Consider the following 26,938-nt stretch of genomic DNA (forward strand, 5'->3'; position numbering starts at 1 on the left):
CCTTGGTCACTGGAGGAAGGCTGCTGAGCTGCTCTTGTGGGTGGATTCAGAGATCTGGTGCGCTTGCAGGACAGCAACCGCTTCTTCAATCTAAGAAAAGCAACGTGGTCGTTTAATAAAACCCTGACGTACCAGCCTGAACGCCTCAGTGACACCCTGGACAGCCACAGCCCTTTCGGCTACACCAGCACAGTCACCCTTTCCCCAAAGCAAAGTTGTTCCATGGTCAAAAGAGAACCGTTCATTAAGCCTTGCTGTTTTGGTATCCAGTGTTCAGGGCCAATTCATGCATGTAGCAGCGTGAAGTGGCAGAAATGGACTACTTTGCTTCAGAATGCAGGGGGCATTTGTGAAGAACCACATTCCGGAAGGCTTTGCTGGGTCAAACGCACTCTGCCAAGTGAAAACGAAGACAGCAAGCAAAGGTAGCGGGAGCCCAGCCTCTCTTTCTGCCGTATGAGTTTCCAATCTGTACAGAGTTTTATAAGAGGAATGTTTCAGAGAGTAGCTGGGCTGGGCTGCAGTAGAATAGCTAGATTTGAGTCCAGTGGCACCTTAGAGGCCAACAACATTTTTGGGGTATACGCTTTCGAGAGTCAAAGCTCCAGAGAGCTTATACCCCAAAATTTTTGTTGGTATCTAAGGTGCTTCTGGATTCGAATCTAGCTGTTTAATAGGAAAGAGGAGGAGGAGGAAGAGGAGAAGAGTTGGTTTTTATATGCCGACTTTCTCTACCACTTAAGACAGAATCAAACCGGCTTACAATCACCTTCCCCTCCCAGCAACAGACACCCTGTGAGGTAGGTGGGGCTGAGAGAGTGTGACTAGCCCAAGGTCACCCAGCTGGCTTCGTGTGTAGGTGTGGGGAAACAAATCCAGTTCACCGGATTAGCGTCCGCCACTCATGTGGAGGAGTGGGGAATCAAACCCGGTTCTCCAGATCAGACTCCACCACTCCAAACCATTGCTCTTATCCACTACACCATGCTGGGTCTCGAATGGGAATGAAAGAATACTCAAATCTGCAGACTTGCTGTAAGTCATCAGAGTGGGTCCCAGTCCCTTAGAAGTGCTGGATGAAGTTGTTCCATCCATCCAGAGCGAATGACATGGTTTTCCACTGGGCCAGGCATTCAGAATGCATCTCATAAGCCTTCAAAGTACATGGAAACCTTTCTCATTCCGAAGGCTAAAAGAACCCCAGATGTTTCTAGAAGCAGCCCTGCTTCTCCTGCTCGCCATTTTTTCCAGTCAGGAAAAGAAAAATTCTTTAAAACGGGTTGGAAGAAAAAAAATTGTACTCAACACAGCTGACTTAATGTCTATTGAACAATCTTTGGAGATTTTTATTATCAAATCTGAAGGTAATTATCAAGGTAAATGCTGCCGCACTCCCAATTTAACACGCTGTCCAAGAAATGCTCTTTTTTAAAACCACAGATTCTGCCCCCCTCCCCATCCATTTTTTTAAACCAGAATTTTTACAACTTGCTCTCTTATGGTGTAGTGATTAGAGTGTTGGAAGTGGACGGGAGAGAGCAGGGTTCCAGCCCCGAAACATACAGGTAGAACCCCATGCAAGCACTGGGTCATTACTGACCCATGAGGTGACGGCAAACCACCCCGTAAATGTTGTGATGTGACATTGCTTTCCCAGTCGTCTACGCTTTACCCCCAGCAAAGTGAGTGAGTACTCATTTTACCAACCTCAGAAGGATGAAAGGCTGAGTCAACCTTGAGCCGGCTACCTGAAACCGACTTCCGTCAAGCACAAAATCAGGTCATGAGCAGAGATTCGACTGCAGTACCACAGCTTACCACTCTGCGCCAATCCCTACTATCCCATAAATCTCACCGGGTGACCTTTGTCTGATCATTACCTCTCACTTAGCTCTCGTGGATGTTGTGAGGACAAAAGGGAAGTTACATATACCTCCGTGAGCTCCAAAGGAGGGCAGGAATCAAAATCAAAATTGAAAGAAGTTTCAGAGTTGGAAGATGTTGGACACTATTCCCCATTACCTTAGAGTGGAGGGATTCCGGCGACTCCAGCAAAAGCAACAGCTCAGAATTATCTATCTCCAGCAGCATGCCTGTGATCTTCCCAGCCAGTGAGGGGTGCATTGCTTGAATTAGGGGGTAGAGACGTTCGCCTGTGCATAACAAAAAGGACAACAAAGTTGTCACATTCACGACATGGAAACCCTTACCCTTTTAAAACTAAGCAGGAGAGGCAGCAACCCCATCTTCCAGCTCTTGCATGATATTCACCTAGGAGTGAGTAAGTAAATCTATTTGTATAGCCATAGGTAAGGTAAAGGTAGTCCCCTGTGCAAGCACCGGGTCATTACTGACTCATGGGGTGTTGTCACATCCTGATGTTTCCTAGGCTATGTTTACAGAGTGGTTTGCCATTGCCTTCCCCAGTCATCTACACTTTACCCCCAGCAGCAAGCTGGGTACTCATTTTACCGACCTCGGAAGGATGGAAGCCATAGGCCATTACAAAATAACCTTATAGTTTTATAAGAATGAGTACCCTAATTGCTGGGGGGGGGAGTGAAGATGACTGGGGAAGGCAATGGCAAGCCATCCCATAACATAGTCTGCCTAGTAAACATTGGGATGTGATGTCACCCCATGGGTCAGAAATGACCTGGTGCTTGCATGGGAACTACTGTTACCTTTTAAAGCAATCTTTAAGCATTGCTACACCTTACAGCAATGAGTTCCATAAGCATATTCGGGTATGCAGCATCCTCTATTTGCAATCAGTACATCAACATGTTCTCTTCCTTCTCCTCTCTTTGTCAAAAGATAATTGGATGGCCAATTCTAGCATTCCCTGAGAATAATTCATCTCCCCAACATTAATTGTAATAGTCAGGATCTCTTTCTTCCCTTAAGCTTTCATCCTACTAAAAAGGGATTGAAAAGGTCACAACGAACACGACAACAGCTTGAAATCGCTGTCATCCCTCCCTACAGTGCTTGGGTTTTGTCTTACAGGACTATGAAAGGGGTGGGGGGAGCAGTTGCTCCGGGAAAGATTCAGCAATGCAGAGCGGAAGCATGCAGGAAAGGGAAAAAGTGGAAAGCAGCCAAGATTGCGGGATGAAACAAGATAACGGCCCCCACCTGTCGCTAGCACACTGCTGACCCATATCAGAAGCAAAATATTTCAAGACTGCTGACCCATATTAGAAGCAAAATATTTCAAGAAACGGTTGATGCAAGAACTCAACTCTTCCTTTCAGCATCCCCCCCCCCAAAAAAATGGTCTCAGATCAAGTGTGCAGCCTAGAACAAGCAATTGCTAATTCTTGGTCAAATTCGCGCAATCACTGGCACAACGGCTCTGTCCTAGAACCCCTCTTCCTGCAGTTTTTGCTTCTTTGGTTTGTCCCTATGTTGACCTGCTGTAGTACATACTCCCTTCCTCCTTTCTGGATTGGAGCCCTGGGTTAATTTGTTTTAAAAGGCACTAAAACTCCTTGCAGAACAGTTGTGCAGCCCTACAAATCCCAACACTTTGTGCCAATTCTTTTAAAAAGTGGGGAAACAGGGATGGAGACTCCTCAGACATCTAATAATATGTAGAAGCAACTGGATTTGTGTAATAGAATGGAATCCTCCCCTGCCATCATCCTCAGTCAGAGAAACAGCAACATCTCTTCTCATGAATGCGCAGAACATGCACAAAACTGGATTTTAAAAGAGGCTTGTATAGCTGCTGGTGGTGTTTTTTGTTTTTTAAGGCAGCAAGATAGTGACATACAAAGTAGAAAAATTGTAGGGAAATTTTCACACTACGAAGTCCAATGAGTACTGCCACTTGGGCAGGACACCTGGAAAAAGGTTGATGGCACAAGCCGTTGGCAGTATTTCCAGCTAGAAATCAAACTGGCTTGCTTGGATGTGCCTTGCTGCAGATCTGATGCAGCAATTTGCTTAACTACATAACTGTAAGAATTTATACACCATGGTTAACTGCTACCTTTTCAATCAACCCATTCTTGATAAAAAGAAATCATTACTCCCATACTACAAATGGGGGAAAATTATGAAAAATAATTATATAGTCCAAGGTCTCATAACATAGAGCCAGCATGGTGTAGCGGTTAAGAGAGGTGGACTCTAATCTGGAGAACAGGGTTTGATTCCCCACTCCTCCACATGAGTGGCCGGCTCTAATCTGGTGAACCGGGTTGGTTCTTCCACTCCAACACTAGAAGCCAGCTGGGTGACCTTGGGCTAGTCACAGTTCTCTCCAAACTCTCTCAACCTCACCTATCTCACAAGGTGTCCATTCTGGGGAGAGGAAGGGAAAGAAATTGTAAGCCACTTTGAGACTCCTTGAAAGGTAGAGAAAGTTGGCATATAAAAACCAACTCCTCTTATTATTATTAACCATAGCAAAATGGAGATTTGATACCATAATACAGGGAATTATAATACATATATGATAAAGGAAACCCAATGAAGTTGATGGGTGATAGATTCAGGACAGACAAAGGAAATACTTTTTTACTCAATGAGAGAAGGAGGAGGAGGAGGAGGAGAGGACTTGGTTTTTATATGCCTACCACTTAAGGAAGAATCAAACCTGCTTACAATCACCTCCCCTTCCCCTCCCCACAACAGACACCCTGTGAGGTAGGTGGGGCTGAGAGAGCTCTAAGAGAGCTGCAAGTAGCCCACGGTCATCTAGCTGGCTTCGTGTGCAAGAGTGGGGAGTTCATTGCCAGTGGATGCAGTGACAACCACCAGTATAGATGACTTCAAAATGAGGCTAGGGTAGATTTGTGGAAGACTGGGCTACTAGTCATGGTGACTAAAGGGAACATCTATATTCAGAGGCAGCAAACCTCTTAATACCAGTTCTATAGGGCAACATCTGGGAAGGCCTTGGACACTAAGCCATGTTGTTGGCCCTCCAGGGCAATTGGTTGGCCGCTGCATGTGGAGATTGTTGGACTAGAATAGACCACTGGCCTGAACCAGCAGGGCTCTTCATATGTTTTCAACCCAGGTTCCCCACCTTCAAACCCAAAGCATGCCTACTTGACTACACTGGCATGCCAACAATCTTAACTGGGATTGCTCACAATACTTAGTTCTCATAACACGATTCCACCTTCCTTAACCATTCTAACAATGTGAGCCAAACAAGGGTTGAAGTAGGAATGTCTTGGTTCACTGCCACCTATAGTGTGCTGATGAAGGAAAATGCTCCCCAGGACAGAGAATTGGTTTAAACTCTTGAGGGAGGGGGGTTACTAAATATCCAAGACAAATGGGCCCACGTAGCCCTGCTTTTAATAATCCAGACAAGTCTGAATTCAGTTTAACTTCATCAGCTCCTAGGAAAGACACCAGCTTGGTCAGTGGGGAGAACCACCCTCCCCATGAAACCTGAGCATGCTAAGAGATCCCTGCTGCCACATCCCAAAACAGTTGCTGGTGGGGGGGGGGGTAATGCTTTGATTGATGCTCAGACTTGTCAGTAGACAACCAATCACTTACCATAGAGCAGAATAAAGTAAATAGGAGTTTGAAATGATTTGCCAAACTTCTGGCTGCTAGAAAAGATAGCCAAAGATTCCCAAACAGTAGGAAAGATGAGGAAAACCATAAAAGTATCAGATGAAGAGTAAAAATATGTACGTTGCTATGAGATCTGTGATCAGATACTCCCAGAGTGTTTTTTAAATGTAAGTTTCAGGTGTGTGGGGCAGAAAAGGCAGAAAGGATTAAATCCATCCCTGCATGGCTCTGCCTGTCAAAACTACCCCCCTCCCCTCCATGCTCCCATTAGCCTTGGGGGGGGGGGAAGACAGGTGCCTGTCTTTCCCCCTTGCTGGACTAGTAACAGCACATGGAGGGTGGTTTCAATACGCAAAACCAAGCAGGGTGGAAGGACTACAGACCCTCCTTCTACTCTCCTGATCAGATGCCAAGAATGCCTGAAATTTACCTTCAAAAGACGCTAGGAGATCTGAAAGCTCGGCCTCATTTATTTGACCCAGTTAAGAGCTAGCAGGGCACCGTGACCTTCAGCGAAGACAATTAATAGACGCTGGGAATATCTATAAAGCATATTTACATCTGTTGTATAATTTAACAGCCACGGCAGTCCCCAGAGAATCCTGGGACTTGTACTCTATGGGCCTGAAAATATTCTCTGCAAGAGATTCCTAGCTTCTCTCACAGAACTAGAGTTCAAAGGAGTGTCCCCACGGAGAGAGAATTACTAGTAAACCAGGTTAAATTCTGTAGCATAAATAGGGCTGCAGAAGAGTCTAATGGTTTGCTATTTTATTTTGGTTTTAACCGAAAATGTTTTTAACTATTACTGTAAGCCGCCCTGACCCTTGAGGAAAGGAGGGATATAGATGTTTTAATAAACAAAATAAATAAACGGGTCTCCTAATGACTGGGTCTTACACACCTGTACCTAAACTTTTCAAACTGATCTTTGTCCAATGCTGAAGTTCAAGTACTAGCCTCTTGAAGTTATTGAAGAAAGGACAGTGAATCATTTCATGGGACTTGTGATATTATACTCAGCTTCTTCTTGATGAAGAACCTCCAAGGAAGAAGATTCCTGTAGTTTAAGCCCTTTACCCTACATCCTTATCTCCTTCCAATATTCCCAAATCCTACAACCCTAAAAGATGGGTACAAGAGACATCTAAAGTGGAGGACTAAAAGTCTTGAACGTCTCCCAGAAAAGTGGAATAGGAATCCCACCTGCCCTTTTTTCTCCTTCCAATATTCCCAAATCCTACAACCCTAGAAGAAGTCAACCATTTCGCAGTCAAAAATGGTCTGTTGCCTTGCCTGGACTCTTAAAAAGTAAAGCAAGCAACTACAGGGGTTTTCAAAGATATAAAAGAAGCAAACACGAGGGGACTCAATTTGCATCATGGTTTAAATTCAGAACCTACTGAATTGTAAGGCTTAAAAGCTGGAGAAGGACATGTCCCCGAAACCTATGCATAATGCAGTCCCAGCACCTCTGAGCAACTACAACCAGGCTGTATGTATTTGCACAAGCTTCCATTTTGCAACCAGCTCTACCAACCAAGCTGCCGTTTTGTGACTGGCAGCTCTCAAGACTTAGTGGGTAAAAATGATGTAGCTCCCAGAAAAAAACACCTCTGCCCTCCCTGCCATAAAGGGCAACACCCGCCACTCACCCAGCATTTGCTTCTGCTCCTGGGGTGGGGCTGCAGCCAGCATGGATGCTGTCAGTGGCTCCTGCCCATGGATGTGAACAGCTGGCTCTATGACCTGGGAAGAATCCAAGCAAAAAAAAAAAATCATATCCAGAAACCACCGCCTCTACTTCCCCAGGAGTCCTAGTTCAATGGATCGCAAACAAAAGACTCCTTCCCTTGGTGGAAACAGTGGGAAGGCTTTTGATCTCAGCAACTCTTCTTCCATGCCCATGTAATATTCCCTACAACTTTGCACAGCGCCTCTGGCATGAACAAATCTGGCAGCATCAAAGATTCTCAAAAGAACAAAGAGGGGATTCAAAAGAACAAAAGAGGGGATTCTCCTTCCTTTACCCCAGCTGCAGTGGGGGAAAGATACCTTTCACTTCTGTAGTGTGTGGAACACCTAGCATATAATCAGGATATAGCAGGTATGCAATCCCAAAGCTATCACAGACAGACACATTGCGAGTAGTCCCATGCCAAAGGCCAAAAAGCTCACACAAGCTTTGCATAAGGATCCATGGGTTCTATGTCAAAAGACACCAACACAAAAGTCTTGCATAAAAAAACATGGCCTGTGTAACGTTGCACGCTGTGCTCGGGAAGGCGGGGGTATTGCACAGGGGTGTTACCTGCTGCATTGGCATGGGTGTTACAGAGCCCAAGGGCTGGACATTCCTCACTGCCGGGGAATACTTGTACTGAGAGATACTCCGGGAGAAGGTTGGCGAGGAGGGTGCCCGAGTACCAATAGTCTGGGTTCCTATGTTGGCTGGAATGAAAAGAGAAACATTCCGGAAGGTTGACCAGAAAGAAATAATGATATCAGTAGCCATCTGCATTCAGTTCTAGGGCTGCACACACCACCTCTGCACGCTTGAGAGCAAGGATGCCATGCAAGGAATATAAAAACCCTCAGCCAGGCTTCCCAAAGCGACGCAGGATGAAAGAAGATGGTGCCAGCAGCAGCTGTAACTCACATCCAGGAACTCATTGGGTCAGTCTTTGACCTGCTGTCAACAGATTCATTTATCACAAAGAAAAAAACCTAATTGTATACATCAAGTCACATGAAGCTGCCTTATACTGAATCAGGCCCTTGGTCCATTAAAGCCAGTATTGTCTACTCAGACTGGCAGCCGCTCTCCAGGGTCTCAGGTAGAGGTCTTTCACATCACCTGCCTGCCTAGTCCCTTTAACTGGAGATGCTGGGGATTGAACCTGGGACCCTCGACATGCCAAGCAGATGCTCTGCCTCTGAGCCACAGCCACATCCAAGTCAGCCTGTAGTTGTTTCCCCTGAATTTTTCCATGCCTTCCTGAAGATGTCCATATAAAAATACGATGCCAGGTGTGTTCGATGGAAGGAGGTAACAGAATCAGCACACGCCTCCTTTCACATTCTCGATTATGACCAAGCTGCCAGCATTTCCTTACTCACCCACTCTCTGAGCATGGTGTGGTACCCGTGGAGCTTGAGTGGACGCTTGCCTCATGGTGCTGATGTTAGACAGCAGGCGTCTCGGAGGTGCGCTACTCCTCAGGACAGGGGTGGCTGCATGACAGGATGTGAAAGACATTAAGTGCCTTCGTCAGGAAGCCCATGGATATAGGAGTTGTGTTGCTCCACATGCCTAAGCAGAGAAAGGCTCGACAGCACAGAGCCAGCATGGTGTAGTGGTTAAGAGCAGTGGTTTGGAGCGGTGGACTCTTATCTGGAGAAACAGGTTTGATTCCCAGCTCCTCTACATGAGCGGCAGACACTAATCTGGTGAACAGGGTTGCTTTCCCCACTCCTACAAATGAAGCCAGCTGGGTGACCTTGGGCTAGTCACAGCTGTCTTAGAGCTCTCTCAGCCTCACCTACAAGGAGTCTGTTGTGGGGAGGGGAAGGTAAGATGATTGTAAGCTAGTTTCTTCCTTAAGTGGTAGAGAAAGTTGGCATATAAAAACCAACTCTTCTTCTTCTTCTACCTCAGCGCAGTGAGGTCTTAATTCCAGTTCGAGGAAGAATCCACCAACATGGAGAGCTTTGCGCCAAGAACAGCCCTGCCACTTCCACACTCACACACAACCAAATTTCTAACTCACACGGAGGCCTGGAGGGTTGCGCATTCCATCGGGGGGCAGGTCGGACAGGGGCAACCGGGCTCGGACTGTAGAAGGTAGTTCTGGTTTGTGGCTACAAAAACGAAGAAAGAATGTTGTCTGCACAGGCTTTCAGGGAAACATAAGACAACTGCTCTTACAGACAGCATGGTGTATTGGTTAGAGCAGGGATGTCAGCCATAAGGCCCGCGGGCCGGATCCATCCCCTTGAGAGCTCTTATCCAGCTTGAGAGCCAGATGAGGCAGCCACCCCCCCCACACACACACACACACTCGATCTGGGCTGGCGAGGCATGGGCTGGCCCGACCAAGTGACATTTATGTCATATCCGGCTCTCGTAATAACTGAGTTCAACACCCCTGGGTAAGAGTATAGAACTGGGCAGAACCGCTCAGCTGTGAAGCTCACCCAGTGAGCTCACCTCATGGTGCAAGAGCCAGCATGCTGTAGTAGTTGAAGTATGGGCCTAGCATATGGGAGACCCAGCTTCAAATCACTACTCCGCCAGGATGCTTGCTGGGTGTTCCTGGGCCAGTTACTCTCAGGCTAGCCTACCTCACAGGGTGGTTGTTGTGAGAATAAAATGGAGGAGGAAAGAATGTTCGTAAGCCATTGTGGATCACCTCTGGGAAGTAAAGCAGGGTATAAATATCTAAGGAAATATGCAATTTCCTATCAGCCCAGCCTACCTTACAGGGTTGTTGCGAAATAGGGGAAGATTACCAAATCAGGTAGGGCCTTCCTGAGCTTCTTAGAGAAAGGCAAGATAAAAGTATGACAGATCACACACCTCAGGTAGTGGAAACTGAAAAAAGTACCAGGGTAGAGGTTTTTGAAAAGTTTCAAAGGAGTCTGCAGGTTCTTTTTATGCACTTTCACTGGCACTTTATTGGCAGAATAAAAATATAGGAAGGTAACTACATGATTTGCAATGTCAGAAAAGCAAATTGTTTGCCAAAAAGAGAATGTTAACATGGGAGGGCACAATGACAGCAGTTTCCATCTTTATAAGAACTGTCTGAAAGTAATATGTGTACTTTTTATCTTAAAAAATACACTTCCAGATGGTTCAGCGGAACGAATCCTCAAAGACTTCCAGAAAAGAAGCATGCTGACTGCCATTTCTTTTCCCTGCAATTACATGTGTCACTTTTGGCTTTGGATCTTTGTTTACAATACCAACCACACTAGCAGGGTTTCCTGACCTGAATGCCGCCGGGTAGGGACTTTGCCTTCTGCCACCACTGGCCAAAAGGAGGAATGATGTCTACCATGATAACTGTTTGCCATGATAGCTAAATGTAACCATTATAGTCCAAGGAAGTATGTCCCAACAGAAGGCTGCTATTGCTTTTATGACCTGCTGTTGTGCTTTATGGCACCATCTCATTGGCCATTGGCAAACCGGACGCTACCGCACATGGACTTTCAACCTGATCCAGCAGAGCTCTTCTGAGAAGCTGGCAAAACACCTCTCGAACGTGGACTGAGCTCAGCAAAAGCTTCTGGTTGGATATTCCCTGTTCTGAGCACAAACCCAACCACACTGCTAGAGTTATGGCTGCTCTCAGTTCTTGCCACAGGCTGACCTTTCCTTCTCCATTGCCCACTGAATTAGGAAACTAGCTTCCTAGGGACTGGCTCCCTAAGGACCAGTTCACCATGGGATGAGGTATATCAATTGGGATCTTCATCAATCAGGGACACTCACATTAACGGGTGAAGGGCTTCCATTGAAAAGTTTAGGAGAAAAGTTCCTATCGATGGCCACTAGCCGTGGTAACTGAAGGGAACCTCCATCTTTACAGGCAGTAAGCCTTTGAATAGCAGTGATAGGACACCACATCAGGGCTTCCACAGGCAGCTATTTAGCCACTGTGTGAGACAGGGACACTAGACTAGATGGAACACTGGTTCAATCCAGCAGGGCTCTTCTTAAGTTCTCAGATATCGTGCTCTGGTGAGAGCCAGTGTGGGGTAGTGGTTAAGAGCAGTGGACTGTAATCTGGAGAACTGGGTATGATTACCCACTCCTCCACATGAAGCCTGCTGGGTGACCTTGGGCCAATCGCAGTTCTCTCAGAACTCTCTCAGCCCACACGGAGGCAGGCAATGGCAAACCACCTCCGAACGTCTCTTGCCTTGAAAACCCAATGGGGTTACCATAGGTCAGCGGTGACTTGACAGCACACACACACACACACACACTTTGGTCTTTTATGTGTGGCTGCTTCCCTCACCATCACCCCTCCGACGACTTCGGGTCTTTGTGTTGATTATGCATGCTGTTTCCGACCATCAGAGGTCGCCTCGCTCTCCCCTTGCATTTCCTCATGTTTTGCCCGTGTTCGCAAACTCGAGAGAAAACACGTCTCTGAAAATGCGGGCAGAATGCGGGGAAATGCAGGGGGAGAGCGAGGTGACCTCTGACGGTCAGAAACAGCATGCATAATCAACACAAAGACCCGAAGTCGTCGGAGGGGTGACGGCGAGGGAAGCAGCCACGCATAAAAGACCAAAGTGTGTGTGTGTGTGTGTGCTGTCAAGTCACCGCTGACTTATGGTAACCCCATTGGGTTTTCAAGGCAAGAGACGTTCGGAGGTGGTTTGCCATTGCCTGCCTCCGTGTGGGCTGAGAGAGTTCTGAGAGAACTGCAATTGGCCCAAGGTCACCCAGCAGGCTTCATGTGGAGGAGTGGGTAATCATACCCAGTTCTCCAGATTAAAGACCCAAAGTTGGCGAAGGGGTGACGGCGAGGGAAACAGCCATGTATAAATGACCATTGTGCTCTGAGGAGCTATAAAGAGTCACAGAAGTTCCATCGGCACTGCTTGATTAGGAAGTCTGAGTCACACTTTGGTGTCGTCCACTGATGCTGCAAATTCTCTGGAAGGATGTTTTAGGCACCCATCTTGGTTCACCGAACCTTGTCTGCAACTGGTTCTACACGTTCTGCTTTAATAGGAGCGGACACCGGAAGGAACTTACCTGTGGGATGGAAGGCAGGAAGTAGCCTGCCGGAGGCTGGAAGGAGCAGAGGAGCGGCCCGGGCAAGGCTCTCATGGTGGCCAGCCTCTGCATGTACTGGTTGGTGAGAATAGCTTTCCTTTCCTCTTTCCTTTGAGCGAGGGCGACATACAAAGGCTTGGTGCTGACGATCCGGCCGTTCATTTCGGTTACCGCCTTTGTGGCCTCTTCTGGGGAGGAAAAACATACAAACCCAAAACCTTTGCTGTGTCCACCCTCTGTCATCACCTAAAATTGAAAATCAGAACAAAGTCCACTGAGCGCATGACACTCCTATCCGCGGGGCACGTACAGAGAGACACAGACAGCAAGGGAAGGGGGGATACCAATTAGCAGTTTTTCTGTACACACACTTCCTCACACAGTCCTTGGCTTAGAAAATGCATTGTGCCTAGGATTGCCAGCTGTGGGATGGGAAATACCTGGAGATTTGGGGGGTGGAGCCTGGGAAGGGCAAGGTTTGGGGAGAGATCTCAGCAGGGTATAATGCCATAGAGTCACCCTCAAAAACAGCCATTTTCTCTAGGGGAACTGGCCTTGATCATTTGGAGACCAACTGTAATAGTGGGAGATAGCCAGGTGCCACCTGGAGGTTGGCAACCCTACTTGTACAGCTTATGTCATTGTTTTCAATCCAAAGTGAAGCAAGAAGTAAGTAGGCTGTAGCTGCTCATTTGAAGTACACATCATCATCAAAAAAGGGCCACCACCGTAAGACCATGCAACCCAGAGTCTAAAATTGCCTAATTGCACTACTGAATTAAGGCCACAGCCTTACCCCATGGTTGCCCCTCAGCAGCTCAGTACTTAGAGGTGCATCGATTTAGTATTACCAGAAAGGTAGGCATATATGAGTACATGCTTTCAGTAAGCAATTGCCACAGTCTGCCAAATTAATGCAGTTTGCCATTTCCTGATTTGTTATTTGTAGAATTTGCCAGTAGCCTCACATCTACTCCACTAACTAGTCAAGGCAGTCTCCACCTTGTTCCTCTTGGCAGTGCTGTATTTGTTATTTGGATGATTTCGTATTACAGCAGAGGTTTACTTTTGACCTAGTTGAGGACAGCCAGACACTCTTTGGGCCGGACCATCAGTAGGTTGTTACACACAGAGCGTAATGCTCTCTTGGGGACATACCATAAAGTTGCCAGCTCTGGGTTGGGAAACACCTGGAGAGTTCTGGGGCGGAGCCTTAGGAGGGTGGGGTTTGGGGAGGGGAGGGACTTCAATGCTGTGGAGTCCAATTGCCAAAGTGGTTATTTTCTCCAAGCGACTGAGCTCTATCAGCTGGAGATCAGTTGTAATAGCAGGAGATCTCCAGCTAGTACCTGGAGGTTGGCAACCCTAGCAAACCAGGAGAGGCGGTCCCATAGATACGCTTTATTCCCTGTCTTTCTCTCCCAATGGGAACCCAAAGCAGTTTACAATGAGCTTGTCTCCAACATGTGTTTATATGAGACCCATGTTTAAATCCCCACGCTGCCATGGAAGCTTGCAGGGTGACCTTGGGCCAGTCACACACTCTTAGGGAGGAGCTGTGGCTCAGTGGTAAAGCATCTGCTTGGCATGCAGAAGGTCCCAGGTTCAATCCCCGAGATCTCCAGTTAAAGGGATTAGACAAGTAGGTGATGTGAAAGGGCCTCTGCCCGAGACCCTGGAGAGCCACTGCCAGTCTGAGTAGACAATACTGACTTTGATGGACCAAGGGTCTGGTTCAGTATAAGGCAGCTTCATGCGTTCCTGTGTTCAACATAAGAATATGCAATCCCTTTCCACCCCACGCACAATCTGAAATAGTATAGTACAGACACAGGTGAACTCCCTTTGTGAGAATTAGGCCTAAGTCTCCACATTAAATGGCACAAAGACTACCTGCTGTATGTATATCTCACCTTGGCACTAGTGATGGTTCCATAGGGGGAGAATTCCTTCCTTAGTCGTTCGTCATCAATTCCATCATCCAGGTTCTTTACATACAAGTTCACACCCTAACAGCAGAGAGGTGAAGCCAGTTACTCGGTGTTCATATCAATGACCCACATGAAGTCACAGCGAGGGAAGGGAGCCAAATGTCCCCAAGATCCAACACCTTGCCCTGTGTAACACATTTGGAGTCTGTCAGATCTTTCAGACTCCTTGCCGCAAGAGGGTATAGCAGGGTAAGCGTGCCAAATGGGGCACACCTGACTTTTTTGCTTGGTACTCGGGGCCAGATAAGAACAGTGAGTCCAATGCAGCTGCCCCAGCAATTAACCGAAAGAGAAAAGTCAAGGAATCCATGCTCAGATTCTGGGGTTGTTATGGCAACTTGAATGCATTTCTTTAATAAGTTTTATCCTGCTCTTTCTGTAAGGAGCTCGGGGCAGCGTACGTGTTTCTTTCCCGTCCTCCACCTTTATCCTCAAAACCACCATCCTGTGAGGAAGGTTAAGCCAGAGAGAGACTAGCCCAAGGTCATCCAGTGACAGGCTTACTGGGTTGTCAACAATGGTGAGCAACCTCCTGCCCCTGTTGGTTCACCCCCTGCTCTATCAGCTTGAGAAAACATAGGGCTGTACCTAAAAGACTAACAGGAGTTGAAGGAGGTTTTTACCTGGTTTCAATTTCAGCAGGTTAACTCAGTATTTTTACAAGATTTGAAAGCAGGTTTTTCTAAAGGCAAATCACTTTTTCATAAACTTTTATTGGATAACAATGATCAACTTATTTCCAAGATGTATAAACTATTATTGGAAATATATTGTGAACAAGAAAGAATTAAACCAACTATGGTTAATTGGGCACAAACTTTAGGCCATGATATCCCCTTGAATAAGTGGGAAAAACTGTGGACTCGAGACTTAAAAGGTATTTATGCTCAATCAATGAGGGAAAATATTTATAAAATGATGTATAGGTGGTATTTAACACCTAAGAAGATGGTGAAGATTTATAACACAATGTTCCCTAAATGTTGGAAATGTAAAATAGAGGTTGGTTCATTTTACCATATGTGGTGGACATGTGATAAAGCCAAAAACTTTTGGGACATGATATATTATGAAATAAGATTGATTCTTCAAAAGAATATACCTAAAACACCAGAGATGATGTTACTTAGCATGATACCAGATAACATTTTAACCCAAAGAACATTTTTAATTTATGCCACCACGGCCGCAAGACTGTTGTATGCAGCTAAATGGAAATCGACGGACATTCCAGAAAAAAGAGACTGGATATTAAAAATGCTAGAACTGGTGGAAATGGCGAAATTAACTGCAATGATAAGCCAAAGAGATAATGAACAATTTATGAGAGAATGGGAGGCATGGAAGATATATTGTGAACAAGAATTGCACTTGGGGAAATTAGAAGGTTATTCATTGATCTGATCCATTATGTATTCATTTATTAGTTGCAATTTAGATTCTTAAAGAGGGTCAGTACTATAAACGAAAGAAATATTTGAATATATTTTGAAGTAGAAGGAGATGATGGGGAAGCCAGTATATAATTTGTTACTATGTACTTTTAACAACACTATAAGGATTTTACTTCATGAATTGTTTCATAAATGTTGTTAATTGGATGTTAAACTTACTTTATTTTGAAAAATCAATAAAAATATTTAGAGAAAACATAGGGTTGCCAACCTCCAGGTGGGGGCGGAAATCACCTGGAATTACACCTGATCTCCAGATGACAGAAATCAGCTCCCCGGGAGAAAAGGACTGCTTTGGAGAGCGCACTCTATGGCACTATACCCTACTGAGGTCACTTCCCTACCCAAACCTCGTCTTTACCATAGAGATTGGGGGAATTCCTAGAGTGATGGGTGGCGGAGGTGTCACCACATCAGCAAAGTTCCCTTGCCCCATCCTCTGCCCCTCAAAATCTCCCAAGGTTTGCAGTGCAGGGCTGGCATCTCTACTCAGCTTCCATGGTATGGCAAGGATTTAAATCTGGGTCTCCCAGATCCTAGTCAGTCATTCTAACTGCTACATTTGACTGACTGAATCTGCCCTTTTAGTAGGGTTGCCAACCTCCAGGTACTAGCTGGAGATCTCCTGCTATTACAACTCATCTCCAGCCGACAGAGATCAGTTCACCTGGAGAAAATGGCCGCTTTGGCAATTGGACTCTATGGCATTGAAGTCCCTCCCCTCCCCAAACCCCACCCTCCTCAGGCTCCCACCAATAGCGAAGAGGGACCTGGCATCTCTACCTTTTAGTGAACAGGGATACAGAATTATTATGCTCCTTGCTATACCCCCTGGGCAACTTGCCTTTGTTTTCTGTTACCTGGTATCGGCTCACTCTTTCCTGTTTGATTTGCTCAAATTTGCGCTTCAGCTCGCTCTGGCGTTCCACCCTCTTCTGGGCTCTGCCCACATACAGCATCCGTCCGTTGACCTCCTTTCCGTTCATGTCTTCAACAGCCTGCCAGGAGACAGGGCATCACAAAAGAGCTCCCAGGCAGGATGGAGCTGCAGTTTCAGCGCTCTCCCCTCGAGAGTTCATGCGTGCCTTGCAGAATGATCAACTTAGTTCCAAGATGTATAAACTATTATTGGAAATAATAGAGGCCCCTGCATTTAGGGTTGCCAGGTCCCCACTCATCATCGGCGGGAGATTTCTTTGTAGATCATATGTGCAAGTGTTTACAACCGGAAGTGCCGCCTCGCAAGGAGCCTTAGACCACTCAAATTCTTAGTTTACAACTAATCTCTTAGTTTACAACTTAGTTTACAACCAGAAGTGCCGCCTTGCAAGACACTTTAGACCACTCAAACGCTTCATTTGAGTGGTAAAGGGTCGCTGTGGCGCTCTCGCCACCTTTGTGCAGCAGTGGGTTTTCAATGAGCTCTAACAAGTGCATGAGGATGCACAGCATGTGCATTCTGCCACTTACCTGGTCGGTAAGTCACTGTGGCCCTTTACGAAGCGTTTGAGTGGTCTAAAGCTTCTCACAAGGCTGCACTTCCAGTTGTAAACCAGAAGTGCAGCATCGGCGCGCACGTGCACAATTGCCTGCTGGCCCTCAGCTGGTCAGAGGGCAGAGGGGCACATTACCGGGGGTTTGCCCGTCACCAGCGAGCACCTGGCAACCCTACCTGCACTGAATCTGATCCCTTATTGCCGTTCAAAACACCTGACTTCCTGTCTCTCTGACACACACACACACACCCTGTTTCTGTTATTCTGCTTTTCCTTCAAGGTAGCATGCAAGGTTCTCCCCTTGCCCATTTTATCCCAACACCCCCCCTCCATGATACTGCTTAGTCTTAGAGCACAACAGGTCCCAGGTCTCCCAGTAACCTGAGTGAGGATTGGAACCCAAGTCACCCCTGCCTTAATTCAACACTACACCACACTAACTTTTTCTGTGTGCCTGGAAAACGACCCACACTTCCCAAGCAACAAGATCTCCATGAGAGGAAATTTATTTGGTGAGATATTTATACGAAAGAGAAAGAAAAACAGGGCTACACCAAGCAACGTGCCAGCAAACCAAAAAAGGAAATCAGATGCAAGGTGAAAGGTGACAGCTTTATTGTCAAGTAAAGCCCCTACGCGTTTCGCTGTATAAGTTTCATCAGGGGGATCAGAGTTCTTTTTGCTGAACCTTTTCCACAGCAATTATACAGTATAATAGAACTCAATTGCTGAGGAAAAGGTTCAGCAAAAAGAACTCTGATCCACCCCATGAAACTTATACAGCAAACATGTAGGGGCATTACTTGACAATAAAGCTGTCCCCCAGTCACCACATCATGTTTTGTTTGTTTGCTGAGATATTTATACTCCACTTTTCTTCCCAAGTTAGGCCCAAAGCAGCTTACATCATCATTTTTGCCACCTCCATTTTATCCTTACAACAACCTCCCTGGGAAGTAGATTGGGCTGAGAGAGAGTGGCTGGCCCAAGGTCCCCCAGTGAGCTTCCATGGCTAGGGTTGCCAGGTGCCCGCTGGTGGCGGGCAAACCCCCGGCAATTGCCCCCTCTGCCCGCCGACCACCTGAGGGGCCTTTACCTCTTAGTTTGAGTGGTAAAGGGCTGCTTTACCACTCAAACTAAGAGGTAAAGGCCCTTTGTGAGGCGGCACATCCAGTTCTAAACCGGAAGTGCCACACATGCGCACACACGCTAAAATGCGAAAGCCTCCCGCCGGAGGAAAAGAGGGACCTGGCAACCCTATCCATGGCCGATTGGGGATTCAAACCCAGGTCTCCCAGATCCTAGTCCGACACACTAACCACTATAACAGGCCATTGAAGGTCTCTCGCACTTGAAGAACATGCAAGGATTTCTTCCTGACTCTGTAAGCTGAACTTCTGCTCCTCCTCTGCGGCAGGTATTTAAGTCTGGGCATGGGCAGATGCATGGGCCTTCAGCTCAGGCCAAAAGGCTCTTGGCCCATGGCTAACACCCCATAGCCCAGTGAATTCCAGACCACCCAAAGACCAGGAGGGGATATTGTGTATTTTTTATTGTTTCTTGTTTATATTATGTTTTTTTGTTTCTTTGTAAGACAATTTGAGTCCCTATTTGAGAAAAGAGGAACAGAAATACCTAAATAAATGACACTGATAGCAGTTCTACCTATGAAGGAAAAGAGTTGGTTTTTATACCCCGCTTTTCTCTACCTTTAAGGAGTCTCAAAGTGGCTTACAATCTCCTTCCCCTCTCCACAACAGACACCTGGTGAGGTAGGTGGGGCAGAGAGAGTTCAGAGAGAACTGTGACTGGCCCAAGGTCACCCAGCAGGCTTCATGAGGAGAAGCGGGGAAACAAAACCCGGTTCACCAGATTAGAGTCCACCTCTCATGCGAAGGACTGGGGAATCAAACTCGGTTCTCCAGATTAGAGTCCACCACTCTTAACCACTACATCATGCTTGTCCCAAAAGCTCATTAACCTTCCATTCATACTAATTACCCAAATTGAGTCTTTTTTTCCTGATAAGCCTAGCCATATCAACTAGAAACATTGGCTAATGGGAATAAAAGGCCCAGGAGAGTATTAAGACCCCAAAAGGACCAATTAAAAAAAAAAAGAAGCAGCAGCAAAACCCATCCTGCCTTCTGAGCGTCTTCATGCTTTTCAAAGTTGACAAATCCAAAACCTTTTGAGCGGCCTGTGTTGTCCATCATGACCTTGACACTCAGGGTCCTTCCTGGAAGTAAAACAAGCCTTAAACCAGTATGACAACCAGCAAAGAGGCATTGGGCTACAAAAAATTTCCATAAGTATCACGGATGTCACCTTAGAGCAATGAAAACATGGGTGCCTTCAAGCCCTGCTGGCGGGCTTCCATGGGGTATCTGGCTAGCCAAAGGATTCGATGATTTTAGGGTGCCAGCTCTAGGTTGGGAAATACCTGGAGATCTGGGGTGGGGGTGGAGTCTCACTGGGATATAATACCATAGAGTCCACCTTCCAAAGCAGCCTTTTTCTCCAGGGGAACAGATCTTAGTCATCTGGAGATGGGTTGTAATTCTGGGAGATCTCCAGACACCACCTACAGGCTGGCAATCCTAATTTGATGCTGCGGAGCTATTCTCAAGTCCAAGGGAATTCTCTTTAGAATTTCTTGCTGGCACTGTGCCATACTTAAGCTCTCTGCCCACAACTTTAAAGGCTGTACTTACCAAATTTTGCAAATATTTCCTGCAGCCTGTCATCATCCATGTCATCTCCAAAATTCTTGATGTAGACGTTGGTGAATTCCATTACTTTGGCTCCAAATTCTGCCTCACGTTCCCGTCGAGATTTGAAGTGGCCAACAAACCTATGAAGAGTAAGCAAGTCCTGTGTGAAATTCCTTTGTCACAGTGATGAGCTACTAGAAGGCTCGAGCAGAATCATCTGGCCGACTCAACGCAAATGAGACACCCGTGCTGTTCGTATCTAAACAGCGAGGGGGTGTTCAAGTGGAGCGGCTTTCCCCATCGTGATGTTGTGCCAGAATCACAAGTGGCAAATTGCCTCTTGACAAGGTTCAAGGGCACTGTGGAAAGCCAGGTGTTTGCTGAGCTTCAGAGAGATGCAAGAGTAGTTCTAGAGATTTTCAAGCCTGGAGATACAGATACCTAATAAAGCAATACTTCTGCCTCAACCAGGCAAAATGGATTCTAGCCGAACAAACTCATCTCTTTTAGGCAGCAAACAGAGTACCAAGACTTTTGAGACTACGATTCAACTGTGGCCCAGCTGCAGGTTTGGTAAGGGGGGAGATCCAGGCTTGCTGAATTGCTGACCCTCCTGAAAGCTACACAAGGACTGGAGCAGTCCCAGTACCAACATAGGTATTGGATCCGTCCCCATGACGGGAGCACCACAGATCTTCCTATCTCATGCATAAGTCAAAAGAGGGAATGAAAATAAGTCAATAGAGTATTCTGAATTTAAGAAGAAGAGTTGGTTTTTATATGCTGACTTTCTCTACCACTTAAGGAAGAGTCAAACCAGCTTACAATCACCTTCCCTCCCCCTCCCCACAACAGGCACCCTGTGAGGTAGGTGGGGCTGAGAGATCTCTAACAGAGCTGTGACTAGCCCAAGGTCACCCAGCTGGCTTCATGTGGAGGAGGGGGAAACCAACACAATTGCCCAGATTAGTGTCCGCCACTCATGTGGAGGAGTGGGGAATCAAACCTGGTTCTCCAGATTAGAGTCCACCGCTCCCAACCACCACTCTTAACCACTACACCGCACTGGCTCTCCAGTAGGTGGGGCTGAGAGATCTCTAACAGAGCTGTGACTAGCCCAAGGTGGCTTCATGTGTAAGAGTTGGCTTCATGTGTAGGAGTGGGGAAACCAACCCAGTTCACCCGATTAGCATCCACCGCCCATGTGGAAGACTGGGGAATCCAAACCACCATTCTTAACCACTACACCACGCTGGTTCTTAGCTTAAGTGTGGCTTAGGTGCTTAGTTTAAGAATAAATTGTTTATGCTCATCAGAATTTAACAAATTAAGAGCCTGTGGTAAAATTGGAAGTACACCCATGTACAAAGCCAAAGTATTATTTCCCTGGGCCCAGTACAACCTTGTAAGACATGCCCCTTTCCCTTTTCAAACACAGAAGTCCACTCATGAGTCAAGAAAGAAACATTCCTGTTTTTTGGTTCTCGTAGGTTATCCGGGCTGTGTAACCGTGGTCTTGGTATTTTCTTTCCTGACGTTTCGCCAGCAGCTGTGGCCAGCATCTTCAGAGGAGTAACACTGAAGGACAGTGTCTCTCCTTCAGTGTTACTCCTCTGAAGATGCCTGCCACAGCTGCTGGCGAAACGTCAGGAAAGAAAATACCAAGACCACGGTTACACAGCCCGGATAACCTACGAGAACCAATGAACTCTGACCGTGAAAGCCTTCGACAATATTTTGTTCCTGTTTTTATTTGTGAAATATCAAATGAATCATTCTAACTGGTTTTCTTAGCAGGTCTCCCAGGTCCTGGTAAAATGTACCCATTCTCACCCCCTCCCATTCTCACACCCTGCCCATCTCAACCATACTTTAGATGGCTATAATCACTAATCTCTATGAATTCATACTGGCTTAGATCTGCTTTGCAATCATATTATTAAGGAAACAACAAGCATTCATCCAGACTGCAGACTGGGGATTTGTGAAGTACAACTGACATTAAAGCCTACTGGCATCTCTGCTGCACATCAAACACTAAATATCCAGGGGTTCCTCCCCCACCCCACCCCCATGCTGACACACTCAGAACGAGAACACCCAATGATGAATCATGTACACCAAAAATGGGCCCTTGCTGAGCTACCAAAGGAACAAAAATGAGGATAAAAAGGGCTTGGAAGCTACTCGAGGAAGAAGGGAAAACTTAAAACATTTCTCCTTTGGCATGTTTGTTTTTTTCTTTCCCTATCCAGACATCATGTGCTCTCAGTCTACAATTCATTCTGAAACTTCATTAATGAAAAGGAAAAAAGAAGGGTTGGGTCCTACAAAGCTTAAGCTCTAGGCATTCACAAATGCACATCTTACCCCATTTTCCACTTCTTGAGCAATCCCTTTTGACCCACAGGGACAAAAAAGTTATGTTGGGCAGGGGAGCTGCAACGAAGAGAGGCAGCGAGTGAAATAGCCTCTCTGTGCTGTTCTACCAGGGGTGATTTTTCACCACCAAGTACCCTATACAAGCTGACTTCCTGCAGCCCCAGACCAGGTCTCCACTTACACCTTGCGATCATTCAGCAGCATCCCATTCATCGTCTCGATCGCTCTGTTTGCCGCCTCGTGGGTCTCAAAATGGACAAAGCCGTAACCCCGGGATCCATTCTCATCACAAACTACCTGTTGATATGCAAGAGCAAGGCAGGAAAACGGTGAAGACTCCACTTTTCTCTCCCGTAAGGAGTCTCAAAGAGGCTTACAATCACAATCCCTTTCTTGCCTCACAACGGGCATTTTGTGAGGTAAGTGGGACTGAGAGAGTTCTGAGAGATCGGTGACTGGCCTAAGGTCACCCAGCAGGCTTCATGGGGAAGAGTGGGGAATTGAACCCAGTTCTCCAGATTAGAGTTCGCCACTCTTTACTACACCACATTGGCTCTTATTTCAAAGGCACTTGGAAATAAAATAGATCAGTGCCTGTTCCTCTTACCCCCACACTTTACTTGGCCATCAGTTAATACTTACCAAGCCAAGGATATGTAACCTTAAAAATGGGGCTACCCAGGATGGCCAAAATCCTGTTGAGTTTAAAGAACAGAGGAAGCTCCCTCCAGATCAGAAGAATGAATCCTAGAGCCAGAGCAGGAGTTGACTGGGGAATGAAACGGGCCCTGGAGGAAGCCACACTAAGAGGCCCCCGTGGAGCTACAGGCCACCACTGCAGGGGTCACTGAGCTCAGTAGCACAATTGGCACTAGCTTCCTTGTGCAAACTGACAGCAGGAAAACACAACTGGTGAGCCAATACCAATTGGCTCTGCTGGCTCCTGGCTACCAGAGGTCCACTGTGAAATGTCCCTGTAATTTAAGTGGCCAGTCCGGCCTGAGCCAAAGTATTCTTCAGCGGTGATGGGCTGGGTGTCTGATTAGAGTGGAGGAGACCTTGCTGGGCATCTTGAGGAACTGCTTTACCATGCTTTTGGAGAAGCCTTGGCAAGTCTCCCTTCACCCCACCTGCAGAAAAATGGCCGCTTTGGCAATTGGACTCTATGGCATTGAAGTCCTTCCCCTCCCCAAACCCCGCTGTCTTCAGGCTCCGCCCCAAAAATCTTCAGGTATCTCCCAACCCGGAGCTGGCAACCCTATACACTTCTCCTGATAGCACACCTACCTTGCAAGAAAGGATGTTCCCAAAGGCTGAGAACGTATCATACAGGGCTTTGTTATCAATGGAATCGTCCAGATTCTTGATGAAGATGTTCCCAACTCCGGATTTCCTGAGTCCTGGGTCTCGCTGGGACCACATGATGCGAATGGGGCGGCCTTTTATCACTTCAAAGTTCATGGTGTCCAAGGCCCGCTCAGCTGGCAGGAAGTAAGCATATTAATTTGCATGCAGGAAGAACACAGAACTGGAAGCAAAGGAAGAACTAACATACAGCCTAGCGCCTACATTTTCAAAAATGTATATCTGCACATCCGGTTTGCTACCAAGGGAGATTCAGTACAGCTTTTACAATAACAGGAGAAATGTAGGGGTTTATTACAACCAAATCTGGCATTGGGAAGCTGCTCCTGAAAGCTGTGGGTTCAGAGACATCAGGAGTCTGGTACATATGGGTCTACAGACAAATGTGTCTTAATACTGAACTCAATATAGCCCTCTTAAAAAAAAACAGAAAATGAACGCTTTAAGTTAAGGTTTATTGAAAGAGTAGGTGGAATGCTAGAATACACCAGATGGGAAGGGATTGGCAGAAGAGATTTTTATGGGACTAAGGGGCTTCTTAGAGATGCTCTACAGAAATGGGAGTGGTACTGGTGAACAGTTGTCATAATCCAACTGCAAACCATGCACAAATTTTATGCCAAGTGCATTAAACAAACAACACAGGGCGTACCTGTGTATATTACATTGTGAGACTTCATGTGTGCCCCTTCCTGACTTGCAAAAACCAGTGTTTGGGCTGCAGAAGCTTTATGGATTATTAACATGACAGTTACCGGTAATGTCTGGTTGTATATTTTCAGTTATTTCAGACAGTTATACTGTCTTGTTTGCTGATCTCCAGCTCTGAATTTTTATGTAGTTTGGCACTTTAATTAAAAAAAAAAGTTTTTGAATCCTGAAATAGATCATCCATGGAATAACTATATCTTGGTTATCCATATATAAAATAGAACTATGGTTTGGTGATGAAGACAAAGATACTGTACTGCATTTACAATGGTTAGCCTTAATCACAATGGTTTGGTGAGCTTGGAGATGAGGGCTTGCTTTCACATTGGTGTGGCACCAATAGTTACCTCGCAGATATCAGAAATCAATCAGTAAACCATCAAACAACCTTTTCCATTCCAAGTAATTTAAGAACTAGCAACTGGGAACGAAAATGAAAAATGCAATGCCCTTAGGACTACATAACATCCCACCAACAGGGTTCTAGTAGCATATTTCTCTAGTAAAATTCTCTTATTTTTCTCCAAGGAAACTTAAATTATCTCAGAAAATGCCTATGACTATGTAATCAGCATCATATTCGAGACGCGAGATCTAACTTACCATCTGCAGGCTGCTGAAAGTTTATGTACGCATAACCCAGGGATCGGCGTGTGGCAACATCTCGACAAACTCTGATGGACATGATTGGGCCAGCAGGTGAGAATTTCTCATACAACATGGCTTCTGTCACATCTGGATGTAAATCGCCCACATAGAGAGAGGCTAAGGGATATCCGGGGCCACTAGCATTCATGGTCAATCATGTAGCTTAACTTTGGAAGTGAAGCAAAACCTAGTTACTTCCATGATACACAACTTTGGGATACACCCTCCCCACCCACCTCAAAAAAACAGGTTTTGGAGTCACATGTGGCTTCTTTCCTCTGGAGCTGCTAACGCAAAGACTGACAACTGGGCAATGAAAAATGCCCAGCTGGTATCAGTGGGGCATCACTGAAGCTGAACGGGGTGTCGTGGTTACAGTGTTGGACTAGTAACTGGGAATGTTGGTTCAAGCCCCCAAGCTTGCTGTGTGACCTTGTGCCAGTCATACACACTCAGCCTAATCTAACTAGCTGATGTTGTGAACTGTTCTGGGTCCCTATTAGAAGGGAAAGCAAGATATTCATATCTTAAAAAATAATGGAAAGCTATGGCTCTCTCAAGTCTTTTAAAAGACCTACTCAAGCCTTAAACGGAACATGAATGGCCACGAAAAGAAATTCTAATGCCGTTTTCCACAACGCTGTATCACATTAGAGCTGACTCACACACAAGCATGAATCAGCAGTAGGGTTGCCAGCTCCAGGTTGGGAAATACCTGGAGATTTTTGGGGCTGAGCCTGAGGAAGGTGGGGTTTGGGGAGGGGAGGGATTTCAATGCCATAGAGTCCAATTGCCAAAGCAGCCATTTTCTCCAGGGGAACTGATCTCTATTGGCTGGAGATCAGTTGTAATAGTAGGAGATCTCCAGCTAGTACCTGGAGGTTGGCAATCCTAATCAGCAGGAAAAGAGAAATTTCAAGACTCCCCAGCATTTCTTCTTCTGCTTCTGAACAGAGTAAATCCAACTGGTGATGTTCAAAGTCTTTAGAATTTACAGCTGACCAGCGCTGAAACATGTCAGTGTTTATACAAAATGGCAAAGCATTTCTTTGCTTCTGCTCTCAAAAGATTTGAACAGCAGCCTGTAACATAATATGAATTTATAAAGCTGCCTTACATGAAGTCAAACCCTTGGTATACTTAGCTGAATAATATCACCTCTATGCCTTAATGCATTATCCAAAACCCAACCACAATTACAATTAAAAATATATCTAACCTACAGAGGAAACTGACGCAGAAGCACTTCTGGCGACTGGCATTTGATTTTGAAGCTCCGGAATTACCTTCCCCATGAGCACATCGCTCCACAATCTCATTTGCCGCTGAAGGTAGCCATAAAGACATTCCTCAGTTGCACTTTGCTTCCGGAGGGAAGACAATTTGTCAGGAGCAGCTCACGTTGCTGGAAGCCTTGGTCTGACAAGTTAATTAACCCAGAAAGAACTTGTATTGCCAACCCCCACCCCTACGCAAACCAGCGCGCACACATCTCCTATCTTCTCCGCTCCAGCAGAAACCAGAAAATGGGGCGGGGGGACCCTGAGGAAGATCTGAGAATCAGTAGCAACACACCTGTTGTGCTTGGAGAAGGTCTCCAGTTCAACCCCAGCATCTGCAGATCTAAGGCAGAAGCTGTTAGAAAAGGGCTTTCTCTGCCTAAGGGCCCAGACAGCCACTGCCAATCAGGGTAGAAATAAGTAGACCGGCGTGGTCGGACTCAGTATAAGGCAGTTTGCATGCGTGTGACACAGTGTTTTTGCAGTTTCTAAGCTACACCTATAACAGGTTCATTTCATGGAAGAGTTAAGGCGCTTTGCTCCCACCACCA

General features: G+C 46.2%; 1 protein-coding gene across 1 annotated transcript; it reads right to left on the minus strand.

Annotated features, from left to right (window-relative positions):
* On the minus strand, positions 1-25,325 carry PABPC1L (poly(A) binding protein cytoplasmic 1 like). The gene is made up of 14 exons (XM_056845175.1): positions 25,063-25,325; positions 23,667-23,864; positions 22,565-22,676; positions 20,002-20,141; positions 19,432-19,526; positions 16,652-16,789; positions 14,260-14,355; positions 12,326-12,592; positions 9,318-9,408; positions 8,668-8,781; positions 7,859-7,998; positions 7,203-7,296; positions 2,023-2,153; positions 1-90 (listed from the first exon to the last, which is right to left on the minus strand). Exons 1-14 carry the CDS (start codon positions 25,253-25,255, stop codon positions 7-9), a joined length of 1,893 nt encoding a protein of 630 aa, XP_056701153.1. The 5' UTR covers positions 25,256-25,325; the 3' UTR covers positions 1-6.
* Positions 25,326-26,938: the final 1,613 nt, after the last annotated feature.

Source organism: Euleptes europaea, chromosome 2 (genome assembly GCF_029931775.1).
Source record: "Euleptes europaea isolate rEulEur1 chromosome 2, rEulEur1.hap1, whole genome shotgun sequence".
NCBI lineage: Eukaryota > Metazoa > Chordata > Lepidosauria > Squamata > Sphaerodactylidae > Euleptes > Euleptes europaea.

What these genes read in the sequence shown, in the direction of transcription:
- PABPC1L (XM_056845175.1), bottom strand. Translation starts at nt 25,255, where the DNA reads ATGAATGCTAGTGGCCCCGGATATCCCTTAGCCTCTCTCTATGTGGGC. An exon ending in AGCATGAAGACGCTCAGAAG is followed by an intron (nt 16,790 to 19,431) that starts GCAGGATGGGTT and finishes GTCTCCTGGCAG; the next exon opens with GCTGTTGAAGACATGAACGG. An exon ending in ACACCATGCTCAGAGAGTGG is followed by an intron (nt 7,999 to 8,667) that starts GTGAGTAAGGAA and finishes TTTTCATTCCAG; the next exon opens with CCAACATAGGAACCCAGACT.